Source organism: Carettochelys insculpta, chromosome 6, assembly GCF_033958435.1.
Source record: "Carettochelys insculpta isolate YL-2023 chromosome 6, ASM3395843v1, whole genome shotgun sequence".
In the NCBI taxonomy this organism is placed as follows: Eukaryota; Metazoa; Chordata; order Testudines; family Carettochelyidae; genus Carettochelys; species Carettochelys insculpta.
Window position 1 is genome coordinate 110,586,199 of NC_134142.1, and position 24,417 is coordinate 110,610,615.

Genomic DNA, 24,417 nt, shown 5'->3' on the forward strand with positions numbered 1-24,417 from the left:
GAAAGAGTTTAAGTAGCCCTTCATGTGTAAGGGATTTGGCCATGAGTATGATGACCACCACTGACAAGATAAAAATCTGTCATTTGTAGAGGAGAGGAATTTGTAGGTGACAGAAGGGTGACTCCAAAGATCATCAAATGGAAGAGAAGTCTGAGAGCTTTTCCTCTAAGACTGTGCACATCTGTGTTCTAACCCAGTCAGATACTTTTGTCACCTGACCCAATTACAGCCTGGTTACCTGTTGGTCACACCAACTTGTATCTGTGATGTAATCAGGTCATGGGACAAACGTGTGTGGGTCACCTGACTTGGCTCAGGTAAGGTGTAGGTGAGGCTTTAGCTTCAACCCAGGGTCAGTCTCATCTAATATTGAAGTGAGCTGACCTTGGGTCGTTGCCCAATGGCTCTTTTTCCTGACTGGAAGAATGCAGAGCCCTGAGATTCCTGAGCATGGCTGCTCTGTGACCTCTGAGCCATGCTGGGTTTGGACAGATGTTGGTGACAGTGCAAAATAAAAAAGCGCGGTGAAATGTATAGACAAGGTGCGGAGTCACTGGCTCTTCTTGGCTGCCTAGCTTTGTGATCAAGTCTGTGTACTGCTGGTCGCAGGCTGCTCTGAACGGAGGTGTTCTTATGTGGGAAACCTCTTCCGTTCCGGCAATTTTTTTTTTTTTTCTTTAAAAAGCTGCACATGCATTTCATTTTATTTAGCTGCCCTTCCCCTGTGCTCTGGTGACACTCCCATTCAGCTTGTTGCCACACTGCTAGTCATAGGCTTTCCTGGTCAACAGAGATGCTGTTGAGAGGGGAAACATTTATCCTGTTACCCTGCTTTTTGGGTGACCATTGAAATGCACACCCAGAGCACGTACCAACCGTATCCCTGTGTAGGCTTGTGGGGTGCTCGGAGAGGACAGCTCATGGTGGTACACATGGTGGTACACATGGTGGTATACATGGTGGTACACATGACTGCTCCAGAGATGAGGCAGTAAGGAACCACACTCCAGACTCTACAGACTGAGGCTGCCAGGCACATGTCCCATGCTAACCCCACCTTGTCTGCGCACACAGGGTTGATGTTTGTTTGTTAATTTTTTTAAGTTGTGGCACTAATCGTAGTGCACCATTTCTTCCCTATTATGGTGTGTTTATAATGGGTCACTGACTGTGTGGCAATGCCTTGTGAAACTGCTAAATATTTAGGACCACACATTGATGTAGGTGGCTTATGCAATGTGATTTCATTTTTTAAACAGGACAAATTTGACCTCCCTTCCTCATAGCTTTCTGTTTAAGGTCCTGATCACACAGACTGCTCTGAGCATGTCCTAGGTGGATCAGGGCCTTAGATTTTTTGCTATTTCAGCCTTCCCTTATTATGATCAATCATGTTAATTACAGTTGGGCCTAAGGACCAATCAAGAACAGGCACAGTACAAACATAGAGTAGCAACTGGTCACTGCCCCCAGCATGCTTCCAATCTAAATAAACAAAACAAGTGCAGGGTGGGAGAAGGGGCTGAACATGCAATCAGCACAGGACAGAGGAAGGTCTTGGCTCTTTCAGGGGGTGATTCTGCCAGGTGGACTTGAACCTCTGGTTGATTTCTCACTGCAGGTTTTTTCCCAGGATCACATGGAAGGATGAGGTGAAGTCCACCAGCTGGGGTGGGAGGAGGTGGCAGCAATGAGGCAGGGCAGTTTCCTTTCCACAGATCTGGGTCCAGGAAGGCAGTAGTGGGGAGGAGCAGCTCCAGCTGAATCCCATTTTACCCTCCCCTCCCCTTCCCCCCCAGTGCCGTAGTCTCTGCTCTGGTGGCTTCCATGGCACGTGGCATTCCTGAGACCAGAAATTAACTTTAGGAGGGTGTGGAGGTATTCTCCATCGTGTGAGAGGCACAGAAACCAAACCTGGAGCATGTGTGCCTTGTGCCTCTGGGCTGCCTCAGCTCTTGGCATTCTTCTGCTTTTAACAAACTGGAAGGGGACGGCCCTTCCCTCCCCATCCCCTGCAGTCACTCCCATAATAAGCAAAATTTTGCTACTGTCAGGGGATTCTGCTTAAACAGGAGCACCAACCCTGCCTACCTGGGCGTACTTTGGACTGCCCTCTGTTTACAGCAGCTCTGCAATCCAGGGCATCAAGCAACCCCCAGGCTTTGCTGGCTGAAACTAGACTTCAAGGTTGCTTCTAAACTGCTGTTCCATTTCTGCCTCACAAGACTGACAACACCTTTCCCATCCCCTGTCTTAAATGCCTCCAGGTGTAACCGGCACACCTGCTTGGTGTGGTTCACGGTCCCCTGTAGTGGCACTTAGGCCACTTACACAGGGAATGAGTCCCTTCTGCAGCCTTAGCTGACAGCCAGCTGGCTTTTAGCTCAAACTGCAAAGGTGCCTGCATTAAGTTCCAAAGGTCCCAGGGTTTGAGCCTGCCTGAGGTGGTTACACAGGCACGGCTAATGCCATCTCTTCCTGGCTTAGGTGAACTGTCTTCTGCACCTGCCACTTAAAACATTTCTGATCACTACTAGCCTGAGAACTAAATCTGCCTGCCAGGGTGGGAAATGCTTGTGCTGTCACCTCTCAACCCCTCCCCCCACCAATATGTGCAGGACTAGGACTCTTGTAATTACTGTGATTGTCACAATGGCATTAGAACTTTTTTCCCTTTATTCACTCTCTTTTTGTTCTGTAATACAGGTTCAACCTCTCTAATTTGGAGCTCTCATCTGGCAGCATCCATAATCCAGTATGAGTTAGCCAGATGACCCCTTATCATGGGCTTGACCAACTTTCCCACAGTCCTATATAGCCTATTTGCAGCCACCAGCCTTGGCTGTCAGTGTTCTGCGCTGTTACTTAGTGCTAATATACCTCTCAATGTCTTCTAAGAGTCCAGCAACCAGTGGAAGTGTTGGTAATGCTGCTGGATGATATTGACCTCCTGTGGCTTAGCAAATTCTCTCATCTGGCACCGGTCGGGCCCTGAGCGTGGGGGAATAGAGATGTTCAACCCTTACCTTGGTTTCCTTCCTGGCTTCACTCTGCCTTTTTTGTTTCTTTCCTGTAACAGATCCTGGTATCTTCAGTGCTTGCTCACTTCCTTCCTTTTCTCTACCTTCTCCTCTCTATTTCTTGTCTTGGCTTTCCTTCTCCCTCTTCCTCACCTCTGTGCAAGGAATAAATAAATCACCCTGTCTCTGATTTTCCTAACTTATCTCTTCCCTCCCATTCAGTCACAGAGAGGGGTTGAAAAATCTTTCCAGACTTCTACATACCACTGGGAGAAAACTAGTAGCTAAAGACCCTGAAGAACAACATGTGAGCTCCAAAGCTTGTCTGTCTTATCACAGGAGGATGGGCCAATAAAAGATACTACCTCCCCCACTTCTTCTAGCCAAAGACTGATAAGAATGATGGAAAGGTATTGCCCACATGAGAAGACAGCCCCATGCCTAACTCGTAGGTGTCCTTCTTGGAATCTCTTTAGTTCCTGTTAAAGGGCGTCTATCAAACTGATCCCTAGTCTTGTGTCCATGTGTATTCCTTACTATACCTTTCACCTCCCACCTGGAAAGAAAACTGGGCATTTCTGTTTCACCTGCACAAAGCTTTTTGTTGCCTGCAAGGGTGCTTGGAAGCTCCCTGCTACTCTTATCTCTAGCCCAGCCTGGTTTGAGTCCTGACTCCTCTTCCCTGCCCAGTGAATAGCTCCATATCTGCTTAAAGCTTCCCCCAGGGTCAGCAGGGCTGAAACAGATCTGATTCTTGAAATGGCGACAGTGCAGATTAGCAACAGTGTGGTGCAAGCTCCCTCCATTGCAGCTTGGCAGAGTGCAGCGCAACAGCAGATACCAGAGCTGGCTATTGGCAGCCTCAGACCGTACTGCAGCCCTACATGCTTGGATCACAGGGGGGAGTTCTCTGCACTGTCATAAGGATTAAGAACATAAGATTAGAAACGTTCTTTTAATGAAGACTTGAAATGAACAGAAGCTATTGGCCCTAATGGGAGAAGTTTGCCTGCCAAGCACACAGGAGCAAGCAAGTGTAACCCAGCCCTGCTTATGCTTGCGGGTTGGGGTGAGAACAAACGCTCAGGGAGATGGATGCCTAAGGTGAACTCTGTGGGCAGCTCATTTTTGGTGATTGATGCTGTGTTTTGCATTTTGGGTGTTTTTGAAAAATGAATGAGCTTGAGCTGGTCAGAGACCCAAGGGATGTCAGGCTTGTCTGGGCAGGATAAACTCCCCTGCAGAGGTGTGTATGCACCTGCCAGATGAATTGCTCCTTACGTGCAGTTTGCCGTGCTTGGGAGGAAGCAGCTCCATAGTCATTCTGAGGCAGCAGGCAGAGCACCAAGGCAGAGGTTTAAGAAAGATCTATTCCACTTCATGCTTGATTTTTTTTTCCTAATATTGTTAGTTACCTGCTGTCAGCTCCTAAATAGTATGTGGGTGATGACAAAGTCACTTGAATAAAGACAACTGGAAGTAGTCTCACTCCAAGTGGAAGCATGATAACTGCCAGGTATGCCCTGGTAATTTCCCTGTTTGTTCTGGTAGCTCCTGGAGGCCTTGTGACCCTACCCCCCATTGTGCTAGGTGCTGTACAAACACCTAGGCTGTGTCTACACCTGCACTCCTCTTTTGAAAGTGGTGTGCAAATGAGGTAAACCAAAAATGTAAATGACTCTCAAATTTGCATATTTGATACACACTTGCATATTTCAAAATAGCTTCTTTTGAAAAGAGAAAACCAGTGTAGGCGCTGCCCTTTCGAAAGTAAAGCCCATCTTCGAAAGAATCTTTCTTCCCTTTTCTTTATGGAATGAAGGATTCTTTCGAAGATGGGGTTTACTTTCGAAAGAGCAGCGCCTACGCTGGTTTTCTTCTTTTGAAAGAAGCTATTTTGTAATAAGAATATGCAAATGAGGTATTGTATATGCAACTTTGTTCCTCATTTGCATTTTTAATTTATGCAATTTGCATACCTCTTTCAAAAGAGGAATGCAGGTGTAGGCACGGCCCTAGTGAGAAACACTCTCACATTCTAAATAAGTAAGAGACGCAAAGGGAATATTATTGCCACCATTTTTCAGAAGGGGAACTGAGGCAACAAGAGTAAGTGATGTGGCCAAGGTCACAATGGAAGTTTGTGGCAGAGCTGAGAAAAGAATTCTGATAGTATAGCTGGTACTGTAGGGCAGAGATTTTCAAGCTTTATTGCACTGCAAGCTTCTTCTAACAACAGAAAACACTACATGACCCCATGAGAGAGGACCCAAGTCTGAGCTGGCCCCAGCACTCCAGACTAGGAGGCCAAGGCCAAAGCCCATGCCACAAGCATCAGGCCCAGGTAGGGGCCCTGTAACCTGATCCCAGCCATCCAGGGCTGAAGCCCACAGATTGGGCTGAGGCCCCAGTCTCTAGCAAGTCTAAACTAGCTTCGGCAGCCCCATTAAAAGTGGGTCACAGCCCTGTTTCAAGCCCTGACCCTCAGTTTGAGAGTGGCTGCTGTAGAACATCCATCCTGTGCCCCTCCCACCTTTCAGGATATTGTCACTGTATGGTGTGGGTGGACGAGAGTGAGGGAGACTTCCCCAGCCTGCAACCCTGTGCCCCTACTGGAATGCTCCTGCCCCATTGGGGCCTCTGCCATTCCTTTCAGTGACACTTGCTGTGTGAGGCTGAGACTATCGAGGGCTAGCGTCAATGGGAGTTGGACCTTTTGTTACCTTTGAGGGAGCATAACACAGCCAGTGTTCCTACTCCTGTTCCTGTACAGATTCTTCATGGGCGAGGGTGGGATTGGAGTAGCTCTGAGCTCACCAACGTAGTAGCCAACCTTGCTGTGTCCATCACCACAAGTGACTCCTGCTGGTCAAGGCTGGTACTGGAGTGATTATCGGCTTACTAGCACCAGCATTTGTCGGCACCAGTCGTTCCCAGCCAGGGATGCGGCGCTGCCTGGGGGGCCAGGAGCAGGTTTCAGCACTCTGCAGAGCATAGCTGCCTTTAAACTCGCTAGGGCCCCAGATCAGCCAGCCAAAACTCCGCCATGCAGGACTTCAGCCACCACTTGTGTCTGAAGCTGAGCCATGTAGCTTTGCAGTGCTTTCTATGACGTGGGGCCACAGGCAGTTTCCCCTTTTGCTAAAGGCTGTGGAGGCCTCGGGAAGCAGGCATTATGAACCTCTGGTCTACACCATTTCATACTCCTGCAGAAGGAGTGGGGATGGCAGTCTTATGCCCATTGCTAGGTAGTTTTGTATCGGTACTAGAGGGTTGTCCTAGTCAATGCAGTTTTGAGTGAGAGCGCCTGGGAATATTCCCCTTATTGCTGGAAATATTTATCTCTATTAACACTCTTCTCCCTCCCTGCTCCTCTTCTCCTTCAGGCTCAGTACTATGGAGAGATTGGCATTGGGACCCCACCACAAAAGTTCACTGTGGTCTTTGACACCGGCTCTTCCAACCTCTGGGTCCCCTCTGTCCATTGCCACCTCCTGGACATCGCCTGCTGTGAGTATTTTTTGTGCTGTGCCACTGCTTGGTCTTGTGACCCCCTCATGTTGCATGCATATGGAATACAGCACAAAAAAGGTGTGCTACAACCAGGGACTGAAGGTCAGCCTGCCCATGGGAGGAGCTGGAAATCCCAGGCCTGGAGAAGGCAGTCAGCAGCCTCAAAAACCCATCCATCCTGCAGACTCCTTGGCACATGGGTGAGCCAACTGGAGCAGTTGGGGAAAATAATCCAAGTGAAGCTCCAAATGCTATAGTGTTCTCATTTGCATGCTCGTCCCCAGAGTGGCTCCTCCAGCTTAGACAGTGGCAGCATGGCTAAGCATCACACACCCACACCCACACACAGAGTGCTCTGGGATCACACAGAGACACTGCCAAAGATCTGACCCCACGGCTTTGGAGGATGCAGTCTTTTATGGTTTGCACTTTTCAAGCTCGCCGGAGTAAGCCCTTCTCATGCCTGGTTCTGGTAGTTACACTCCCTTCGTGCAGCACAGTGCTGATATCTGGGCACTGGCACCCTTGTTTCCTTCTGAATGACATAGAAGGGACTAGGAAAGACTATGCTGATGTTTTTCAGTGGCCCACCTAAAATGGGAAAGTGGCCTTGATAGTATGGGTGAGTGAAATAGAAAATAATAACACTGACCTCTTACAGCAGTTTTCCTCTGTAGAGCTCAAAGCCTTCACAAAAGAGGTGTTAGTATATCTACCCCCATTTTCCAGGTGGGGGACACAAAGCAGAGTAAGGTCACCAGCACAGCCAGGAATGATACCTGTGTCCTGGTTCCCAGTCCAGCATTCTGAAAAATTAATGGCCCACCCTTCTCCCATCTCTCCCCTTGCTCTATCTCCTCCACCCCCCTCTCCTCTGCACGCTCACATTCATTCTTTTTGGAGTGACTTGGAATGGTTCATTACCCAATCGTTCCACGTGTTGCTCTGCTTCTCCCCAGATTATAGCTGTGTTGTCCTATTGCTCAAGCTGTCAAAAAAGCCTATCTTGCGAGATGCGATACGAAGTGTCCTAGTTTCTGGTTTATTGTGTCAGAGAATGTGCATGCACATGTTTATGGATCTATAATTAATAACCACCTTTAAAAAGTGTTGTGGCTAAAAACAAAGGCTTACAAATTACAAGGGTTTCACCGTGTGATTTTACAGAATAATAAATCTCCAAAGAAGATGTCAAACCGAACTGTGGTAAAATGCCTTTTAAAAGCCACCAAATGCCACCAAACATGCTACTTAAGCAGAATGGAGCTAACAAATACACAAACATGAAAGGTGACCTGCAAAAGGGGAGGGGAAAGGAGGGAATATATCACATTTGTGCCCTTTATGATGTATAGTGCTTTGGTGGATTGATTTTTTTTTTTTTTTAAATGAGTTTTTCCCACTTGTTTTTTACATATTAGCAATTTGGGCTTTGTCTAGGCTGGTAATTCTATGATTCAGGGCTTGTCTATTTTGGAGACTAGGGGAAATGTTGACACACAAGAGCCAAGGGCAAGGTAGCTGAGCATTTGGGAGGGGAAGAGATTTTTAGCTTGTCTTTTCACAGCCCTGTGGTCCTGATTCTCAGGTTGCACAGTTCATTTTACTCAAGTACAAAGCAAATGTAAAACGCTCCCAAACTGGAATTCATTTTGCGCAGATGGGATTATGCACAAGGTGCCAGGCAGTGATATATCAGGTTCTGTATTTTTGGCTTGTTTGTCTTTTGACCTATTTAACTCCAGGGAGGAGTAAATTATTTGGGACCAAGGATGCCTTTGCTCATGACTTGTTGTCGCCAGCCGTTTAATTAAAAATAGTCCATATCTGCTGAGACATCCTTTTGGGCCCTTGAGCAAAAGAGGGGAGGAAATAAAATCCTTGTTCTGCCTAAAGTAAAAGAAAACCAAATAAGTATGGGGGAAGACACCCTTCTTCTTATATCCCCTCATACACATCTCTCTCCCTTGTTTAATTAAAGCTTTCCAGGATATTTGAATAAAGAAGGAAAATCTTGTCCAGGCCACCTTTAAGAAAGATATATGTGATATAAATGAGTGAATATAAAAACTAATGTTTGTGTTAATAGCTGTATAAACTTAAATCCCCCCACATTTTGTGTAGTAGAAAGCATCTTCCTCTTGGGGCAGTTATGGTGACTTGAGCATCACTCGTGGCTTTTCATGTCCCCTGACATAGCAGCCAGCAGTAGTCTAGTCTCTAAGTTCTGTAGCCAAATCCTATTCCAGTGCTACGTTGGCTCTCGTAATTGCATTACTGGCCTGTTAGAAATGCTTTGTAAGGCGTTCCAGAGTTGGCATATGTGAGAATCAGAGTTCTGCTTACCTGCTCCTTCAACATGCATGTGCTTCTAGGCATAGGGGAGACAGCATGATGTGAGTTCCGGGCCTGGGGTTATGAGTCTGGAAGTGCCGAGTTCCTTGATCTATGTTCTGCCACTGACTTGAGGGTGACCTTTACTTCTCTGCTTCTTCCCTTCCTCCTCCAGGTGTAAGATGGGATAATAATCCCCTATTGCACCTCGCAGGTGGGTTGTGAAATTTAATTTACTGGCACTTCCTGACAGCTTTTATTTATTTATTTTGAAATTTTGACTGAAAAATTGAGGGAAAATTTTTCCCAACTTAAGCACCTCAGTTAATTAGCTAATGAGTGATCAGTGTTTTAATGCCATGTATAAATTGCTGAGCAGCATTAATATTGCGTGTACCTCCTGTATTCTTGTTCCTGGCTGCAGTGATACATCACAAATACGACTCCTCCAAATCCAGTACGTACAAGAAGAACGGTACAACTTTTGCCATCCATTATGGAACTGGGAGCCTGTCTGGATTCCTCAGCCAGGATTTTGTGACGGTTAGTAATGACTGCAGTTCTCTTCAGCAACCCATTTAGCCTCTTTATAGCGAGGAACTGAGGAATTAGACTTTGATTTCTCAGTAATATCCAGTGCTTCTCATCAGATCTCACAGCCTTTTATGCAGGAGGTGAGAATTGAAAGGTGGGGAAACTAAGGCACATAGAGGGGAATCAACTTGCTCGTGGTCATCCAAGAAGCCAGTGGTAGTTAGGAATCTAACACAGATCTCTTTAGTTCCAGTCCAGTTCTCTAGTCACTAGGAAAGACTGTACCCTGTTGCTCCTTAAAGGTAAGCACATGTTTAATTGTTTTGCTAAGTCAGGGGCTTTAGTTGGGAAATCTCAGTCCAGCTCCCCCAGGCACTCCTGTCCACATTGCAATTGGCAGCTCTCATTAGTGAGGCTAAGCACTGAGTGGGAATGGCAATTAAACCCTATTACCTCTAGAACTGGTTCCATCACATCAAGTTTGAGGTAGTCAAGGCTAAGCTTGCACTCCTATTTGCCTGTATTGCTCTGATACTGGTCCTGTGAAGAAACTAGGGGCCTACATTTTCAAGTGAGCTGTGATGTGGGGTTTTTTTTTTGTTTTTTTGTGCGGGGCGGGGGAGGCGTGGTACATCTCTGAACCGCCCCCTCCCCCAGCTTAAGACAGCTTTAAAGGGACCTGATTCCCAGGCAGTACAAATCATTCACACTCTGAAAATCAGGTTCCTTTAGTATGTGTTAAGTTAGGCACCTAGACAATGAGATGCTTGAAGTCACCAATCACTCATGAAAATGTGGGATCAGGGCTTTCAGCAGCGCAGCTGCAACTGAGAGCTTAAGTTCCATGGAAAGTCACTGGGATTCGGGCTACCGAATTAAGGAAGCCCAGCTTCTAAAGGTGTTGAAATTAATGCATGCTATGAACTTATACCTCTGAGGATCTGGAACTTAGTCTTCCAGTGCTGGCTTGAGAGATCTAACCTTGCATAGCAAAACAGATGTGTCTATAAACATATTTTTGGTATGCCCAGAAATCCACTGGGGTTTGCTCTGGGTCTGTCCCAGCTGAAAAACATTGGCTAACGAAGCCTGCTGGTGTCAGAAGAAAGGGATCCCTTTCTCCCTCCATCTCCTTGAGCAAAACAATCTGAATAGAATTTCCCATCTGGCTTGGAATAGACTGACTTTTGGCTGCCAGAGTATTTTCTAGACTAGTGCAGAAATACACAACTCGTACCGAGAACCTCTCCTTTTAGGCATTTTCCCTACAAGTGACAGCAAAGGCTGGGACAGATTCAGAACAAATCAAAATCAATGAGCAGGCTCTCGCTGAGTTCAGATGACTCCATTAATGAATTTCCGCAGGCTAAGATTCAGTGTCCAGTGTGCATGGGTGGTTGAGAGAGTTAGCCATAACCCAATGAGCAGGGTTACCCTCTGAAACCATAGATCTCCCCACCCCTATCCTCCCACCCCACATTCCCATGCCAGAGTCTTGGGAGATCTGCCAAGCTTAACGTATCACTGTATGTCCAGCCTAGCTTTCTGCCTCTGCCTCCCATGTTTAGTTCACAACGTGTAGCTCTAGGGGACGTCTAAACCCTAAACATTCCATTGCAGTCTTGCAGCTTCTGGGATTCTCTAAACCCCCTTCCAAGAACTTTACTGCTGTTGCCAAATGAAGCCTTTTCCTAATTAGCAATAAACATGCCACTTCTGTTAGGTTAAAAAAAAAAAAAAAAAAAAGGTCTGGCACAAATAGAGATGTCTGCTGCTGCCCTGTGCTGTCAGCTGGAGGACTGCAGGGAGAGAGCAGCAGGGGGAGCCGGGTGCAGGTGACTAGAAAGATGAAGAGGCAACTTGAAAGGCGCTGCTCCAATGATGGAGTGGGGCGGCGATCCAGAGCAGCGGGCTTCATGAAATTGTGTTGGTAGGTTTCAGTGCTCTCCGAGTTAATGGAGGGAGCAAAATGAGTCAAAGAAAATTACAGCTTTTTTTTTTAATTATGCCAGTAATGACTTCTTTTTAATCAGTTTGCTGCTGAGCCTGCCTAGGGGAGGAAAGGGCTTCCTGCAGCCGGTGCCTCTTTCAGTGTTCAGCTTCCCTATGTGCAGAAGTGATCAAAGTAAACTTCCATGATGAGCTGCATTTACAATCCAAGGGAGCACTGCAATGGGTGCTTGGCCCTCAGAGGTGGGCACTAAATGCTGGGCACTTGTGCAGCCACTCAGGAGAGGGTCAAATGCCACCCCTCTGAATAGCAAAGTGACTACAGCTAAGTGGTGGTGTTGTTTCTACCAGTGGCGCACATGTACATGCTGTGGTGCACATGGAAAAAATTTATTCTACACACGAACAGAGGGGGGGAAATCAACTCCGGGGTGGAAAAGGTTAAAAGGAACATTGCTGGGAATGTAAGTGCATTCCCATACTGAGCCTGAGTCTGCATTCATTGCGCACCCCAAACTTCCCCGAACTCGGAGATGCTGAGGATGCACGAAATGGGAGAAGGAGGCCATTGGCTGTATTTGAGCTCCAGGCTCAGACATTGACATCAGGATGGGTTAGAGAGTTACCTGGTTGATAGCAACAGAGCTCCATCAAAGTTGCTGTTAGCCAGCTGTGAGTGTGGCGTGGAGTGTTTGGGGCCAGGACAGTTGAGAGGGAACAAAAATCTGTCTTTCCCTTCTCTGCTTCCCCCCAACCCCCGGCCTTAAACAGTAATTCTGGGTATCCTGCACCCAGAATTATTATTATTGAACACTCCAGGGAAACGTGCCATGAGAGGTAATAGAATCCCAGAAATATAGGGATGGTGAGGACTTCCAGAAGTCCTCCAGCCTGTCCTCCCCACACTGAGGCAGGACCAACCAAGACCATCATTGACTTGTTTTTTAAGACCAAATTGGAAAAAACCTTCATGGAGGAGGATTTTACAACCTTCCTTGGAAGCCTATTCCCATGCCTCACTAGCTTTGTAGTCAGAGCGTCTTTTACATCATGGAGCTGGCGGAGGTGCAAATTGCACTCCAAGCAACAAACAGCGAATGCATCTGTAGCAAGGGAACCTTGCCTTCCAGAATGCCAGTGATCCCAAGTGCTTCCAAGGGGGTTCTAGCACCACAGGGAGCTTAGCGGGTGCTGTCCTAGTACAAGCCAGAAAGCATAGCCATGTGGGTGCTGGGCTGATGGCCCTGCACTGTGAAGTCCTCTGTTAGCCACGCCCCAGGTCTGGTATGGAGGGTAGCAATGCATGCTTCCCTATTGTCTCTCGGGAAGTAGGAATTCAAAGCCAGATTCCCAGCTGAGGTAAATTGGTCCCAATCCAGTGAAGTCACTGGAACTACCCTTCCCTACACCAGCTGAGGATTTGGCCATCAGCCTTCACACCCCTTTCGGTTTTTGTTTTTTCTGCTGAGGCTGCTAACGAGGGTGCTAACTGCACAATGTGATGCGTGACACCTCTCTGCAAGGAGCTGGAGTGAGGCCACCAAACAGCCATCAGATAGTAATGATTTTTGGTCATTATATACCTGGAGGGGAGCCAAACAAATGACTTAGAGATGGAAAGTTCTGTAACCCAATGCCTTTGCTCTGCTAAAGATGCTTTCAGGCTTGTACACATGGCTGCCTCTGTGGTTGTGAGGCCCATCAAGCTCAGTGAGATGGCTCAAGGCCATCCAGTTACTCGTGTGCATAGTCATTGCATCAGGGAGGTAACCAGGTGAACCCTTAGAATAAGAACTTGGTTTGAGACGTTTAAAATGTTAGAAATGTTTAGGCAGTTCCTGAACTGGGGTAAATCCAGCATTGTTCCACTGGGGATCTGGCCCTTCCCATAGCTTATTGCTGTTGTTTAAAAACCAAAGGAGTGCTGCGGCCGTGCATTTATCACATCTGAAAATGCCTCCCTCATCTCAGTGCCTTACCGGATGTGTTGCTCAGCTCCTTTCTGCCCCACATCCTGCTCTGTGGCTTCTAGCTCTTGTGAAGCAACTTCCATTTGAAACAAGTGTTCTTAATCCATTACACTAAGAACTCTGCACAGCATCATACCTACCCACACTGGCACAGAGTGAGGTGCAATCTAACGCTATTGGGATATTAGTCTTTTACAGGGGATCATTTTCTGCCATAAGGTTGGAGAGGCTGAGCTTTTCATTTCAGTGCAGTACTTCTCCTTGCCAGTGAGTGTTTCACACCCAGCCAGGGTGGACTGATAAAGGATGGTTAGACACCGAAAGCATCCTGGTCCAACTGGTAAAATTGCCTGGGATATCTTTTTGTTATGAGACCTCATAAACTGCTAGAGAAGAAACCAAAGGCCAGATCCACATTGGGTGTAAGTTGTCTTAGCTCCATTGACTTCAGTGAGGCCTCACTGGTTTCCTAGTGCTTTACCCTTCTAGCCTCCGCCCTCCTAGCTGTGTGTCTGGCAAAATATCTACCCATTTGCTGGACCGGAGAACAGCTATTGTGTGGTAGGAGAATGGCTAAAAAGAGGCACACCGTCGGATTTGTTTTTTTTTCCCTCTCCTCCCCACAGATTGGTGATCTAGTCGTCAAGGACCAGATCTTTGGTGAAGCGACCAAGGAGCCTGGAGTAACCTTCATTGCTGCCCACTTCGATGGCATCATGGGCCTGGCCTTCCCCAAGATCTCTGTGGACAAAGTTGTACCCTTCTTTGATAATGTCATTCAGCAGCAGCTGCTGGAAAAGAACATCTTTTCCTTTTACCTCAACAGGTGATGCTGGGGTGCTTGTGACATCAGAGCCTGGCTGTCTCCAACCCGTAGGCCACTTTCTGGTCTCCTGCCCTAATACCGAGGGCCAGATCCTCAATTGGGGTAAAGGGGTGCACCTGTATTGAAATCAGTGGCGCTGCGTCCCTCTACACCAGAGCAGGGCCTGATCCCAGAATCCCATCCCTGCAGTAGGGTCTGTTTTGTGACACCCTTACTGCTGCAGAGGGAGTGGGCATTCAGCTCTTCCTTTAGCTACTTCCCCTGGGTTGCTGGGCTGCAGGCAACTGGCCGAAGATCTCCACAACATAGCTGGCTAATTCCATTCCCTGGAGCTCTGCTGGTGTGCAGCTTACAGCGTGTTTGTCACTGTACAAGTCAGGGCACGTCCTGCCCCGAGGAGCTTATGGTGGAACAGCTTGATCCTGGGAGGACTTGAGCATCTCCAAGAGACCTGAGGATGATTAGCAGCTGCTTCTGTCCAGCCCTAGTGTCTTCCCTGTCGGATCCCCTAGGCAGTCACTTCCACCTGTGCAAAGTGGGAGCGTTCACACCACCACCTTCCACGCACACTTGGCATGGATGCAGTTGGTAGTGTCATAGCAGTGTGGGGCTGGGGTGGACCTCCAGAGGTCATCTAGTCCATCCTACTGCCCTGAGGCAGGGCCAAGTATATCCGGACTCCTACTCAAAGTGAAGGGGAAGAGGGTCTGGGATGGTGCAGAACTCTACTTGCCAATGTGGTGGCTGAAAGCTGAACCCTGCACTGGGGTTGTTCAGGTCAGCCCTACACGGGAATCCCTGGTGGGCCATTCTGGTGTTAGGCCTGATTCTCCTTTCCCTTGCCCCAGTGTCAGTTGGGAGTACCTCCATGGAGCTATGCGGGTGTGAAATGGGTGTGAGGGAAGGGACTCTGGGGCAGGGGGGCTTTGTTTCTAAGGGTGGGGGGTGGAATGTGGTAGGCCAGGGGAAGCAGTGGAAAGTGGGAGATGAGTGGGAGAAGACAAGAGCAGGAGGACCTGGTGCCATGACATTTGCTGGCTCTTGTCCTACCCATCACCTCCCCTGCAGAGCTGAGCATCGTTTTCCATTTACCCAGCAGAGATGAGGCTCCTTAGGATGAAAATTGTCTTATGGAGGGGAGCAGGGCAGGAGGTACCTGTTTCAGTTACAGCTAAAAATTCCTTCTGGTGATGCTTCCTCACACCCATTGAGCAGCAATCTGTGCATTGAAATATCCTGGAGAACGTGGTTCTCTGGAGGCTCTGATAGTTCAGCAATGGCAATGTATCATTTGATCATTGTCCTCCCTGCCCATGTAAACATGTGGTGTTGGCTGGCTGAAGATGTGTTATACTCATACGTTGTGTGACAGAGCTTATTCTCCCCCTGCCCTAATCCCAAATGCAGGTGAGATGGAGTAAGGCATTATGTCTGTCTGTCTCTTTAGTCCTGGAGCTAGTGGTACAAGAAGTTGGCCAGTCTTGGGTTGTCGGAGAGCAATGGTCCTTCCTCTGCTGTGCTTTCCTTAAGTGCAGTGAGTTTCTCCAGGTCTCAGCCCAATGTCTGTGGCTGTTACAGAATGGCTTGGCCCTCTGCTACAGTCCCTTAGAGCACTGCTCTCCCCACAGCGTAAGCCATGGGGTTGATGGTTTAATGATTTTCTACCTTTCATGCATGGGTGGCCTGCTCTCTGTCTCCTGCCATCAGTGCATGGAGAGCCCTGGTAACCCAAGCATGCTGGGAGAAGCAGAGTCTTCCTCCCTCCTGCTTCAGTTGAATTGATTTCCTGTCTCTTCTCTTTCAGGGACCCCCAGGCTCAACCTGGAGGGGAGCTACTGTTCGGGGGGACTGACCCCCAGTATTACACTGGAGACTTCAGCTGGGTGAATGTCACACGCAAGGCATACTGGCAGGTGCATGTGGATGAGTAAGTTCCAGTTCCCCTTCTGGCCCCCTGTGTGTGTCTCTTGCACACATGCCCACGCATGCCTGGACTGGACCCTTCAAAGTCTCCTAGGACACCTAGCCAATTAGCCCCAGGGCAGTGGAGAGAGGCCAGAAACTGGGGTGGGGTGGAGTGTCAGTTCTGCCCTCCAGTACATGGGCATATGTTTCATTAAGACCTGCTCAGTGCTGGGTACAAGCCACTAGTGCACTTAAGCATACCGGCTGCAGCTAATGCCAACTTCAGGCAGGAGTCAGTCCACAAACTGCAGTTCCCTCTGGGTCCTGCAAGGCTTTGCTACCCTGATTTCTGTCATTTCCAGAAGGGTCAAACTCCCAGAGCTGCATGTCCATTACGGGCACAGAGCACCCTGCATTGTGTAGGGGAGAGAGTGAGAGCCAGAACTGGGTCTGAGCAGAGGGCTGTCAGCCAGGAAGCCTGTGCCACGCTTTGCCACCTGTGGGATAACAGGAGTCCGCAGGTAGATCAGGTCTCCACAACAAAATTTTGTTGTTGCTTTGTCAGTCAGGGGTGTGAAAAAAGCCACAGCTGATACATGCCCTCTTCCAACACTATCACTTCATCCACACTGGGGGTTGTGCAGGCATCTGTCAGCATAGCTAGGGTCAGTAGGGGAAGTGCTGTTGCTATGCCAACAGAAAAACTCCAGATGGCACGTACTGGGCCTACAGGAAGGGCATCTCCTTGGTGTAGCTGTCCCACAACCTTCTGTAGTGTAGACAAGACCATGTAGAGTGTCTTTAGCAGGTGGGGGAATGGGGCAAAAGGGGTCCTCTGTAAAATGCCATGCATGCAGCCTTGAGGGAGCATGGGGGCCTAAGTCCTGCCTCCTTTCACCCTTGGCCATGCCCTTTCTGGGGAACAGAGCCCAGCCACCCTCCCACCTTGCCTTGGGGCCCACGGTGGCTGTTGGCACTGCTGGCCTTTATCTAAGGATCTCCAAGTGCCTCCCACCTTTCCCCACCACATTATTATCCTCATTATTTAAGGTTTGCAAAGTGGATTGAGACCCTGGGCTCAAAGGTTTTTTGAAGTGTTGAGTATTGTGATACTCAGACACCATTTCACCTGTTTAAAGTACTTCCTTCCCCTTTGAAGTGGGAAGTATTACACAGCCCTTCTAACCCTTTGCCGTCCATCCCTAAATGCTGAGGAACTGGATTCGGCTGGAATAGCTCAGTGGTTCAAGCATTGGCTTTGTAAACCCAGGACTGTGAGCTCCATCCTTGAGGGATCCTTTCAAAGGCCTGAGGCAGGTTAGATTTTAAAAAAAGATCTGTTGCAGATGGTGATAAGTCCTCCTGTGAGTGCTGGGAACTGGACTCGGCCTCTGGAGGTACCTTCCAGTTCTACGAGATGTATATCTGTGGGGAAAGTGCCAAAGTCCATATAGGTGTCTGTGTTGTCACCCTAGTTAATTCACCCTGGTGAGAGGTGTAGCACAGCTGCTAGCTGTGGGATGCCAGGCAGAAGTTACAGGTGTCTGGGCACATGCTGCTGTGGCCCTGCTCAGCAAAGTCCATATAATTTTGATCACGCATGTGCTCACTGAAGTTGATGGGACTAGTCTTTAGGCATTTGCTCAAGAGCTTGGCTGGATCAAGACTTAGGTATTTCCATACAGCGACATGTGCTGGGAGTTTTAACTCGATTCCCTCCGCAGATTTGCAGATACACTGTTAAACAGGGGAAAATACCTTAAGTAACTGATTCATATTTGCAACCTAAGCCCTAACTTACAAAGCAATTTTACTATCTGAGCCTGTTCTTCTTCACATAGAGTGGATGTCGCCAACAGCCTGACCCTGTGCAAAGGGGGCTGCGAAGCCATCGTGGACACAGGAACCTCGCTTATTACAGGGCCAACGGAGGAGGTGAAGGTGCTGCAGGCTGCCATTGGGGCTAAAGCGTTAATCAAAGGACAGGTAAACTCGAGCACAGAAACTGGAGGGTGAATTAGAAAGCCAGGAAGAACAACAGTTAGGGGGTGGATGTGAGGGGGCAGGGGAGGGTGCACACTGCCCCGCCTGACCTGAACAGCAGCTAGTGGGCTTGGATTCTCTCCCTGTTTTGGAGACTGACCTGCTTCTGGTTGGGGTGGGGGGAAGGGCAAGTTGCTATGGAGAAATCACAGCCCCCTGAGCTGGAATTGCACTAATGGTGACCAGAACAGCCCGTAAAGAAATGGATTGGAGCTCAATAGTCTCCCATGCTGTTTCTTGACCAGCTGGGACAAGAATTACAGCCCAATGCCATTGACTTTAGCTGGATTTGGCTCAGATCCTGTATCCCCTCCCTCTAGCAGTTGAGGGAGCGAATGAGGATAAATTCACACTTGAGAGCACTTGCACAAATGTCCTATGGATTTAACAGCCAATGAGAATCTGCCCAGGGTTGTTATCACCATCCTATAGAGAATCGTGCCCTGTTTAGGATTCTGTAGGATGGTTAGTTAACATCCAGGAAAGATTTCCTTCTCTACTACATTCTGTAGGGTTTTAGAATGATGTCTATAGAGTGCTATTGGGCTCAGTCTTATAAACTTCTGCAGGGCTTTTCCATTGGCTCAGGAGTGGCTGTAATGTAGTGACATTCTCTCTGGCCCCAGCTCCCTCCAGGCCCTATCTGTACCACTCAAAATTTATTTATAGTTCGATTGATTGCACCTGCTCTTAGTCTTTGAGGGCATTTTGTTTAACCACCATAACAGGGAGGCCAGTAGACCCTGCTGGGACAGAGGGGAGATGCAGCTCAGGTGACCAGCCTGAGCTAGAGAGGCAGCTGGGGCTGAAACACAGATTAGAACAACTGCAATCAATTAATGAGAGCCAGCTGCTCTGAGTGGTGGCAGGCTTAAAGCAGCCCGGGCAAGAGGGAGAGTGAGAAGTTGGAGAACCAGTGCAAAGCAGATGGAGAATGGAGGGAGTACGGGTAAGGGAGTTGGGGGGGAGTGGCTCCCCTCCCCACCCTCATCCAGGCTGACAGCCCTGGCCATGAGGCTGGTGGGGAAGAAGACCGACCAACTGACCAGAACAGTGGAGGTAGCCGCAGCCTAGACCCTACAGTCGGGCAGAAGCAAGGGACCTGAGCCAGACAAAGGGGCACCTTGCCCCACCACATTTGTTGCCGTAGCAGCTTGAGAGCCCCAACCCCACTGTGCTAGATGCTGTATAAATATCTGATGAAGTGCCCCCTCCCCGAGGCTATTTATGGTCTACGTCATATGACTTGCCAAAAAGCAGTTGAAAGGGTTGGAAGCCGCTGAAGGCTTCCCCAGTGGTAGAACAGAGAACTCTTCTCCCCAGCATAAGCCCAGCACACCCAGGCAGGATGTAAGAACACAGTATTACAAGCCTTGAGAAGTCTCCCCAGGCTTTCAATTAAACAAGCACTGGTCAGTTACATTCCCCAGCAAAGTCCCTAACAGGCCCCATGGATAAAACTGGGTCTGTGGAGAGCAACTTGGGGCCAGGTGCCAGGGGATTGAGGGCCTTGGTTGAGGGAATCTGATCAGAAGGGGCCCATGCCTCATCAGGCAGTTCATTAGGGTTTGCTTTAAGGCTAAAGGGTGCTAATTGCTATAGGCTGCTGCCTTTCCTTCACCTTGGAAGACTGTTGTCTGAGGCTGGAAGGAGAGGCCTGGCATCTCCTGTGTGCCAGCCAGTTCCTCTTCTGTGCTGATGGCATCTCGCTCTTCAGTGTGTCTCACCGTTTCCTTTACAGTACGTGATACCCTGTGGAAAGGTGACGTCCCTGCCCGCCGTCACTTTCATGCTAGGGGGAAAGCCCTATCAGCTCACCGGAGAACAGTATGTCTTAAAGGTGAGTCCTGGGTAGCTCCTTCCCAGCTCCCTTTCCTATACTAGCTGCTCTCACCTAGCCACAGAAGGCAGGATTGCAGCAGTGAAATCCTGGCCCCTCTGAATCCAGGCTAGGCTCGCCATTGACTTCAGTAGAGCAGGGGTTTCGCTGCAATACCCACAGGAATCCTGCCATGACAGTGTCTGTTCATAGCCGCAAGGGTAGTTGCTTGCTAGTCCTGTCTCTGGGTCTGCATTATAATCTCTTCTCCAAGGCCCCAAAGCAAGATCAGCCTTAGAGCTTTGATCCCAGGTTCTGACTCACACCTCGCTCTCGCCAGTCTAAATCCACAATAACACTACAGAGAGCTAGACCAGCATGCTTATGGTCAGACTTGGTTCCATGCACTACAGTTCCTGATGGGACTTTTGCATGCCAGTCCTGGGGACAAGCATGAATCTGAAGAAACAGGGTGCAAGTTTCAGCTGCTGGGCCAGTGGGGACCAATGGAGACCTCCACTGGTTTGTCTCCATAGTACGCAAAGGCTGAGTTCAAGCCATCTGCTCCTGCAGTGGATGAAACTAGGGAGGCGGGGTGAGCAGTAATAGACAGGACATCCTGTGATTCTTTTAAACACCTCACCTGCTATTGCAGTCTATCTGCCATGGGTTTGGACAGCTCAGGCCGAGTCCTTGTCATGATAAAGAATAATGATTATCACTGTTAAAATCTCACACCTTGTCAGTTCTAGCAATTGGTGCCCCTAGAATGGAGCTTGTGGGAGGCTGGGAGAAGTGATGAAACACTTGTTCTTATACTGATCTTCTCACTCTTCCCTGTAGGTCACTGTCCAGGGAGAGACCATCTGCCTGAGTGGCTTTTCAGCCCTGGACATCCCACCTCCAGGCGGCCCACTGTGGATTCTGGGGGACGTGTTCATTGGCCCCTACTACACAGTGTTCGATCGTGATAATGACTCTGTGGGCTTTGCCACGTGTGCCTGAGCACCTGCACCACTACACACACACTCTCTTCCCCCCCCCCCCCCCCCCTTATAGTGAGTGAGTCCCAGAATTAGGAAGTGTCTGTGGGAATAAGACGTTTGAAATAGATTTAAAATTGGAGGGGAAAAAGAAAACTAGTGCCCCTCTTAATGAGCTTTTGCCATCCCCCTGCGTAAGTGATAATCAGAGAGCTCTAGCTGATCACTCAGTCTGGAGTATCTCTTGCCTTGGTAGGTCTTCCAGTCCCATTTGAAATAGGAGTTCTCGAGACTGCACCGTGGCAACTCATGTCTCCAAGCACCAGTCTCACAACTCGGGGAGCCAGCTTATGAGTCCATGCAATGATTCCACTACTGCAGCGAACCCACGGTGGTATTGGTTGTTGGATTTGCTATTATGCTGACTGGGCGGGAAGGGTTTATTAGAGATACATATAATATATGTACGTACAGAAAACTTTCTCCTTATTCCTCTTCTCTAACCAATGACTGGGTGAGGGAGCTGAGTTTGTCTTATGACTGATCCAAGTCCCGTGAGGAAGAAACGTGACAGTCTGGTGGCTCTCAATAAGCTTATGCAGCTTTATTATGCTTCCTTGTGAAACTGATTTCCCTGCTGGAGCTGAGGAGGGTGCTAAAGAGATGACTGCATGAGCCATCCCTTAAAATGCACAAGGTAAAAGTTAAGGTCCAAACTCATGAGCTGTTTTTCTCAGGGCATGGGAGCGTAATGAGGGCATGTGGCGTTGTGTCATCCTTGCCCAGGGAGACACTTCCACAGAGCTGGTTACAATGCGGGCTCCAGCCAGTAGAACCTTCAGGGAGCAGAAAGTGGAAGGGGACCATGGTATGATTTGATAATGGTCCTTGAGTTCATATCTGCAATGGCCTGTCTTTATGCTTACGGCTGAGCAAATCAGCTCAGGTAAAACAAGAGAAGACCCAAACTTTTCTTGGTTTGGAGTGGTTGAGTTGGTTGAGGGCCTTTTTTCTTAATTTTTCCCAAACCTTGGGGCTCTCTGACTTTGTCCAGAACTGTTATCTGGTGTGTAACATTTTTTAAAGTATTTAAGTTTCCTAGAAGCCTTAGGTCCCAGACAGTCATTGGGGATTAGGTGCCTTTAAGTCACTTAAATGCTTTTAAAAATACTACTGGTGTTGTTTTTGATCTGAACAAACAAGAGATTGCTAGTAGTCTTATGAGAGACTTGCAAGACTTCCAGGTCAAAGGTTTGGGAAAGCATCTGAAATTCAAGGTGCTTCTCTTCACCAAACCTCTGAACCCGTGGGAAGCCAGCTATTCGGCATGCTCCCTGTTCAGACCCATAGCTTGCTTTTCTTATTAAAAACTAGGTAGAGACCACTGTAAACATACCTCATTCTAGTACAGAGTGAGGTGCATTGCCCCCTCGGGGGTGGGGTGGGGGGCCTTACAGTCCAGGGTCATGCGCGCACACACTCATGCTCCCAGGCAAGAATCAGCAACTACGTATACAAAGCTGTTCACCCAGGTGGGCCCTTGGACAACACAAACATGGGGGACAAGGCTAGGGGAGGGACCACAAGTAGCAACTGGTGGACAGGAGGAGGAGAAGGTGGGTTTTAAGGATGTTCTGAGGAAGTGGGGGAGAGTGAGTGTGGTAGCCTGGTTAGTCCAGGCTTTGATGCAAAGCCCACTGAAGAGAACAGACACACGTCCCTTGACTTCTGGGGGCTTCAGATTGGGCCCCAAGTATATAATACAGCATGAACGATGAAGGCATAAAGCGGAGGGTGAAAAAGAGGAGTCAGAGCCCCAGATCCTCTGGTGTGAACTAATGTAACACTGGTGGTATCTAAGGTGAAAGGACTGGGAATAATACAGAGAGTGAAATCCTGATGCACCCCCTTATTGAAGTCAATGGGCATTTTGGCCACTGACTTTGGGAGATTGGATTTCCCACTAGGCAGCAGCAGGCAGTGAGAGCAGTAATGTGCCTGGGGACAAACAGGTGGCCAGTTGTACTAGTGGACTAGCTCTTTTTCCTAGAACCCAGCCCATCTGTAACCTGCTGTCCCAGGAGAGAAAAGGGCTGCTAGTTAATTGGTGTGGTCAGGAAGAATGGTGGGGAGATGGTCTAAAGTGAGTCGCATAATAGCAGCCCGCTGAGTGGCACCCTTTCCTAGTCCATTGCACCTGTTAGGAGCTTGCTAAGATTGGTTCAGAGTTTAATGACCTCTGCCACTGAGTCAGGGATGGGTTTTATTTGTGTGCTTACTGCTTACCATCATTACTCTCACTCCAAGCACCTGGAAGGGGCTGCCTCAGGCAGCTGTGGCTGGTGTGAATGTAGTAGCTCTAGTAAGTGTGTCAGGCTGCACAGCCCCGGAGTGATAAATCTGCTGTTTCCCCCCTCACCTGTTGTTAGTGTATACTCTTCAGCTGCAGCCTTGGCTTAGAGCCTGAAGGCACGTGTTACAGCCTAAAGACCAAGCTAGGGAACAATGGCCTCTTCCCAAAAACTATCAAACAAATATTCAGCTGCCCTCTGGACAGTCCCATTTGCAAATTGATCAAATGCCCAGAGCTCTTTAAAGTTTTGCTTGTCTGCTGAAGAATTTATCCAAAACAATGACTTACACAAAGAACTTTTCTCAGATGCCCATTAATTACATTTGGTGGCAGGTAATAACTCTAGTGAGGAATTGACTGCTAGAGGTCAAATTGTGTTGAGAATCTATTTTTAACCCCTTGCAGAACAGGCACAGCACATTATATGTAGGAGCCATCACACAGCATTGCTGTTGAATATATGCATTACATTGTACATGATTGTCAAAGGTAACTTAACATGGGGCCAACTTCTGTCGTCATACACACAGGACATTTATTTCTGAAGGAAGAATCTGGTCCATAGCGATGCTCTAAAAGACACCCCTTACAACAGGCTGTGGGGAGCAGTTTATTTGATATAACACATACAATGCAAAGATCATGGAGCTTCTGAAATCAGTCTCTTCCCGTTTCGTTTTATATATTTGCATTTTTTCAAACCGAGCTTGATTGCTGCTGACTTTCTTTTTGAGCTATCTGAGCTGCTGTGAGAGTTGCTGTCTCTTGTTTTATTATAGAAAACTTAAATGAAAATGTTTTTTTCCCCTCTTTGCCTTGTGTCTGTCGTCTTTGGGGTGGCTTAGAATTGCCAAGGTTCTGAGTCCATTACTTGCTTTAGGCTTTCTGTTAAGAGGCAGAGGGGGCGTGGTGTCAGCATTTAGAGCAGGAAGGTTGGAAGACCTGTTGACCTTCTAAGTGGAGGTTGGGGACAGATATTCTGCCTCCTTGGGGTGTGAAAAGGAAAGGCCACATGTACTGGGTTGCACCTATGTTCAGAACATTCTTGGGTGGGCTTCTGGGGCTAGGCTTCCCCCCACAGGTGTTTGACTGTATCCTTGGGTTCTTCAAGAATAGCTCCTTATTTAACTGCTCAGAAACCAGCCTGACTCTGCTCTTCTCTCTTGG

At 48.3% G+C, this 24,417-nt stretch overlaps 1 protein-coding gene across 1 annotated transcript in view; it reads left to right on the forward strand.

Annotated features, from left to right (window-relative positions):
• CTSD (cathepsin D) overlaps positions 1 to 24,060 on the forward strand; it is a 38,082-nt gene extending 14,022 nt beyond the window's left edge. The window contains exons 3-9 of the mRNA XM_074997827.1: positions 6,407 to 6,530; positions 9,292 to 9,410; positions 13,948 to 14,147; positions 15,952 to 16,074; positions 17,894 to 18,038; positions 19,837 to 19,935; positions 20,758 to 24,060. Coding sequence (XP_074853928.1) covers positions 6,407 to 6,530; positions 9,292 to 9,410; positions 13,948 to 14,147; positions 15,952 to 16,074; positions 17,894 to 18,038; positions 19,837 to 19,935; positions 20,758 to 20,919 — 972 coding nt within the window. The 3' untranslated portion in view covers positions 20,920 to 24,060. The remainder of the gene's footprint in view (positions 1 to 6,406; positions 6,531 to 9,291; positions 9,411 to 13,947; positions 14,148 to 15,951; positions 16,075 to 17,893; positions 18,039 to 19,836; positions 19,936 to 20,757) is intronic.
• Positions 24,061 to 24,417: the final 357 nt, after the last annotated feature.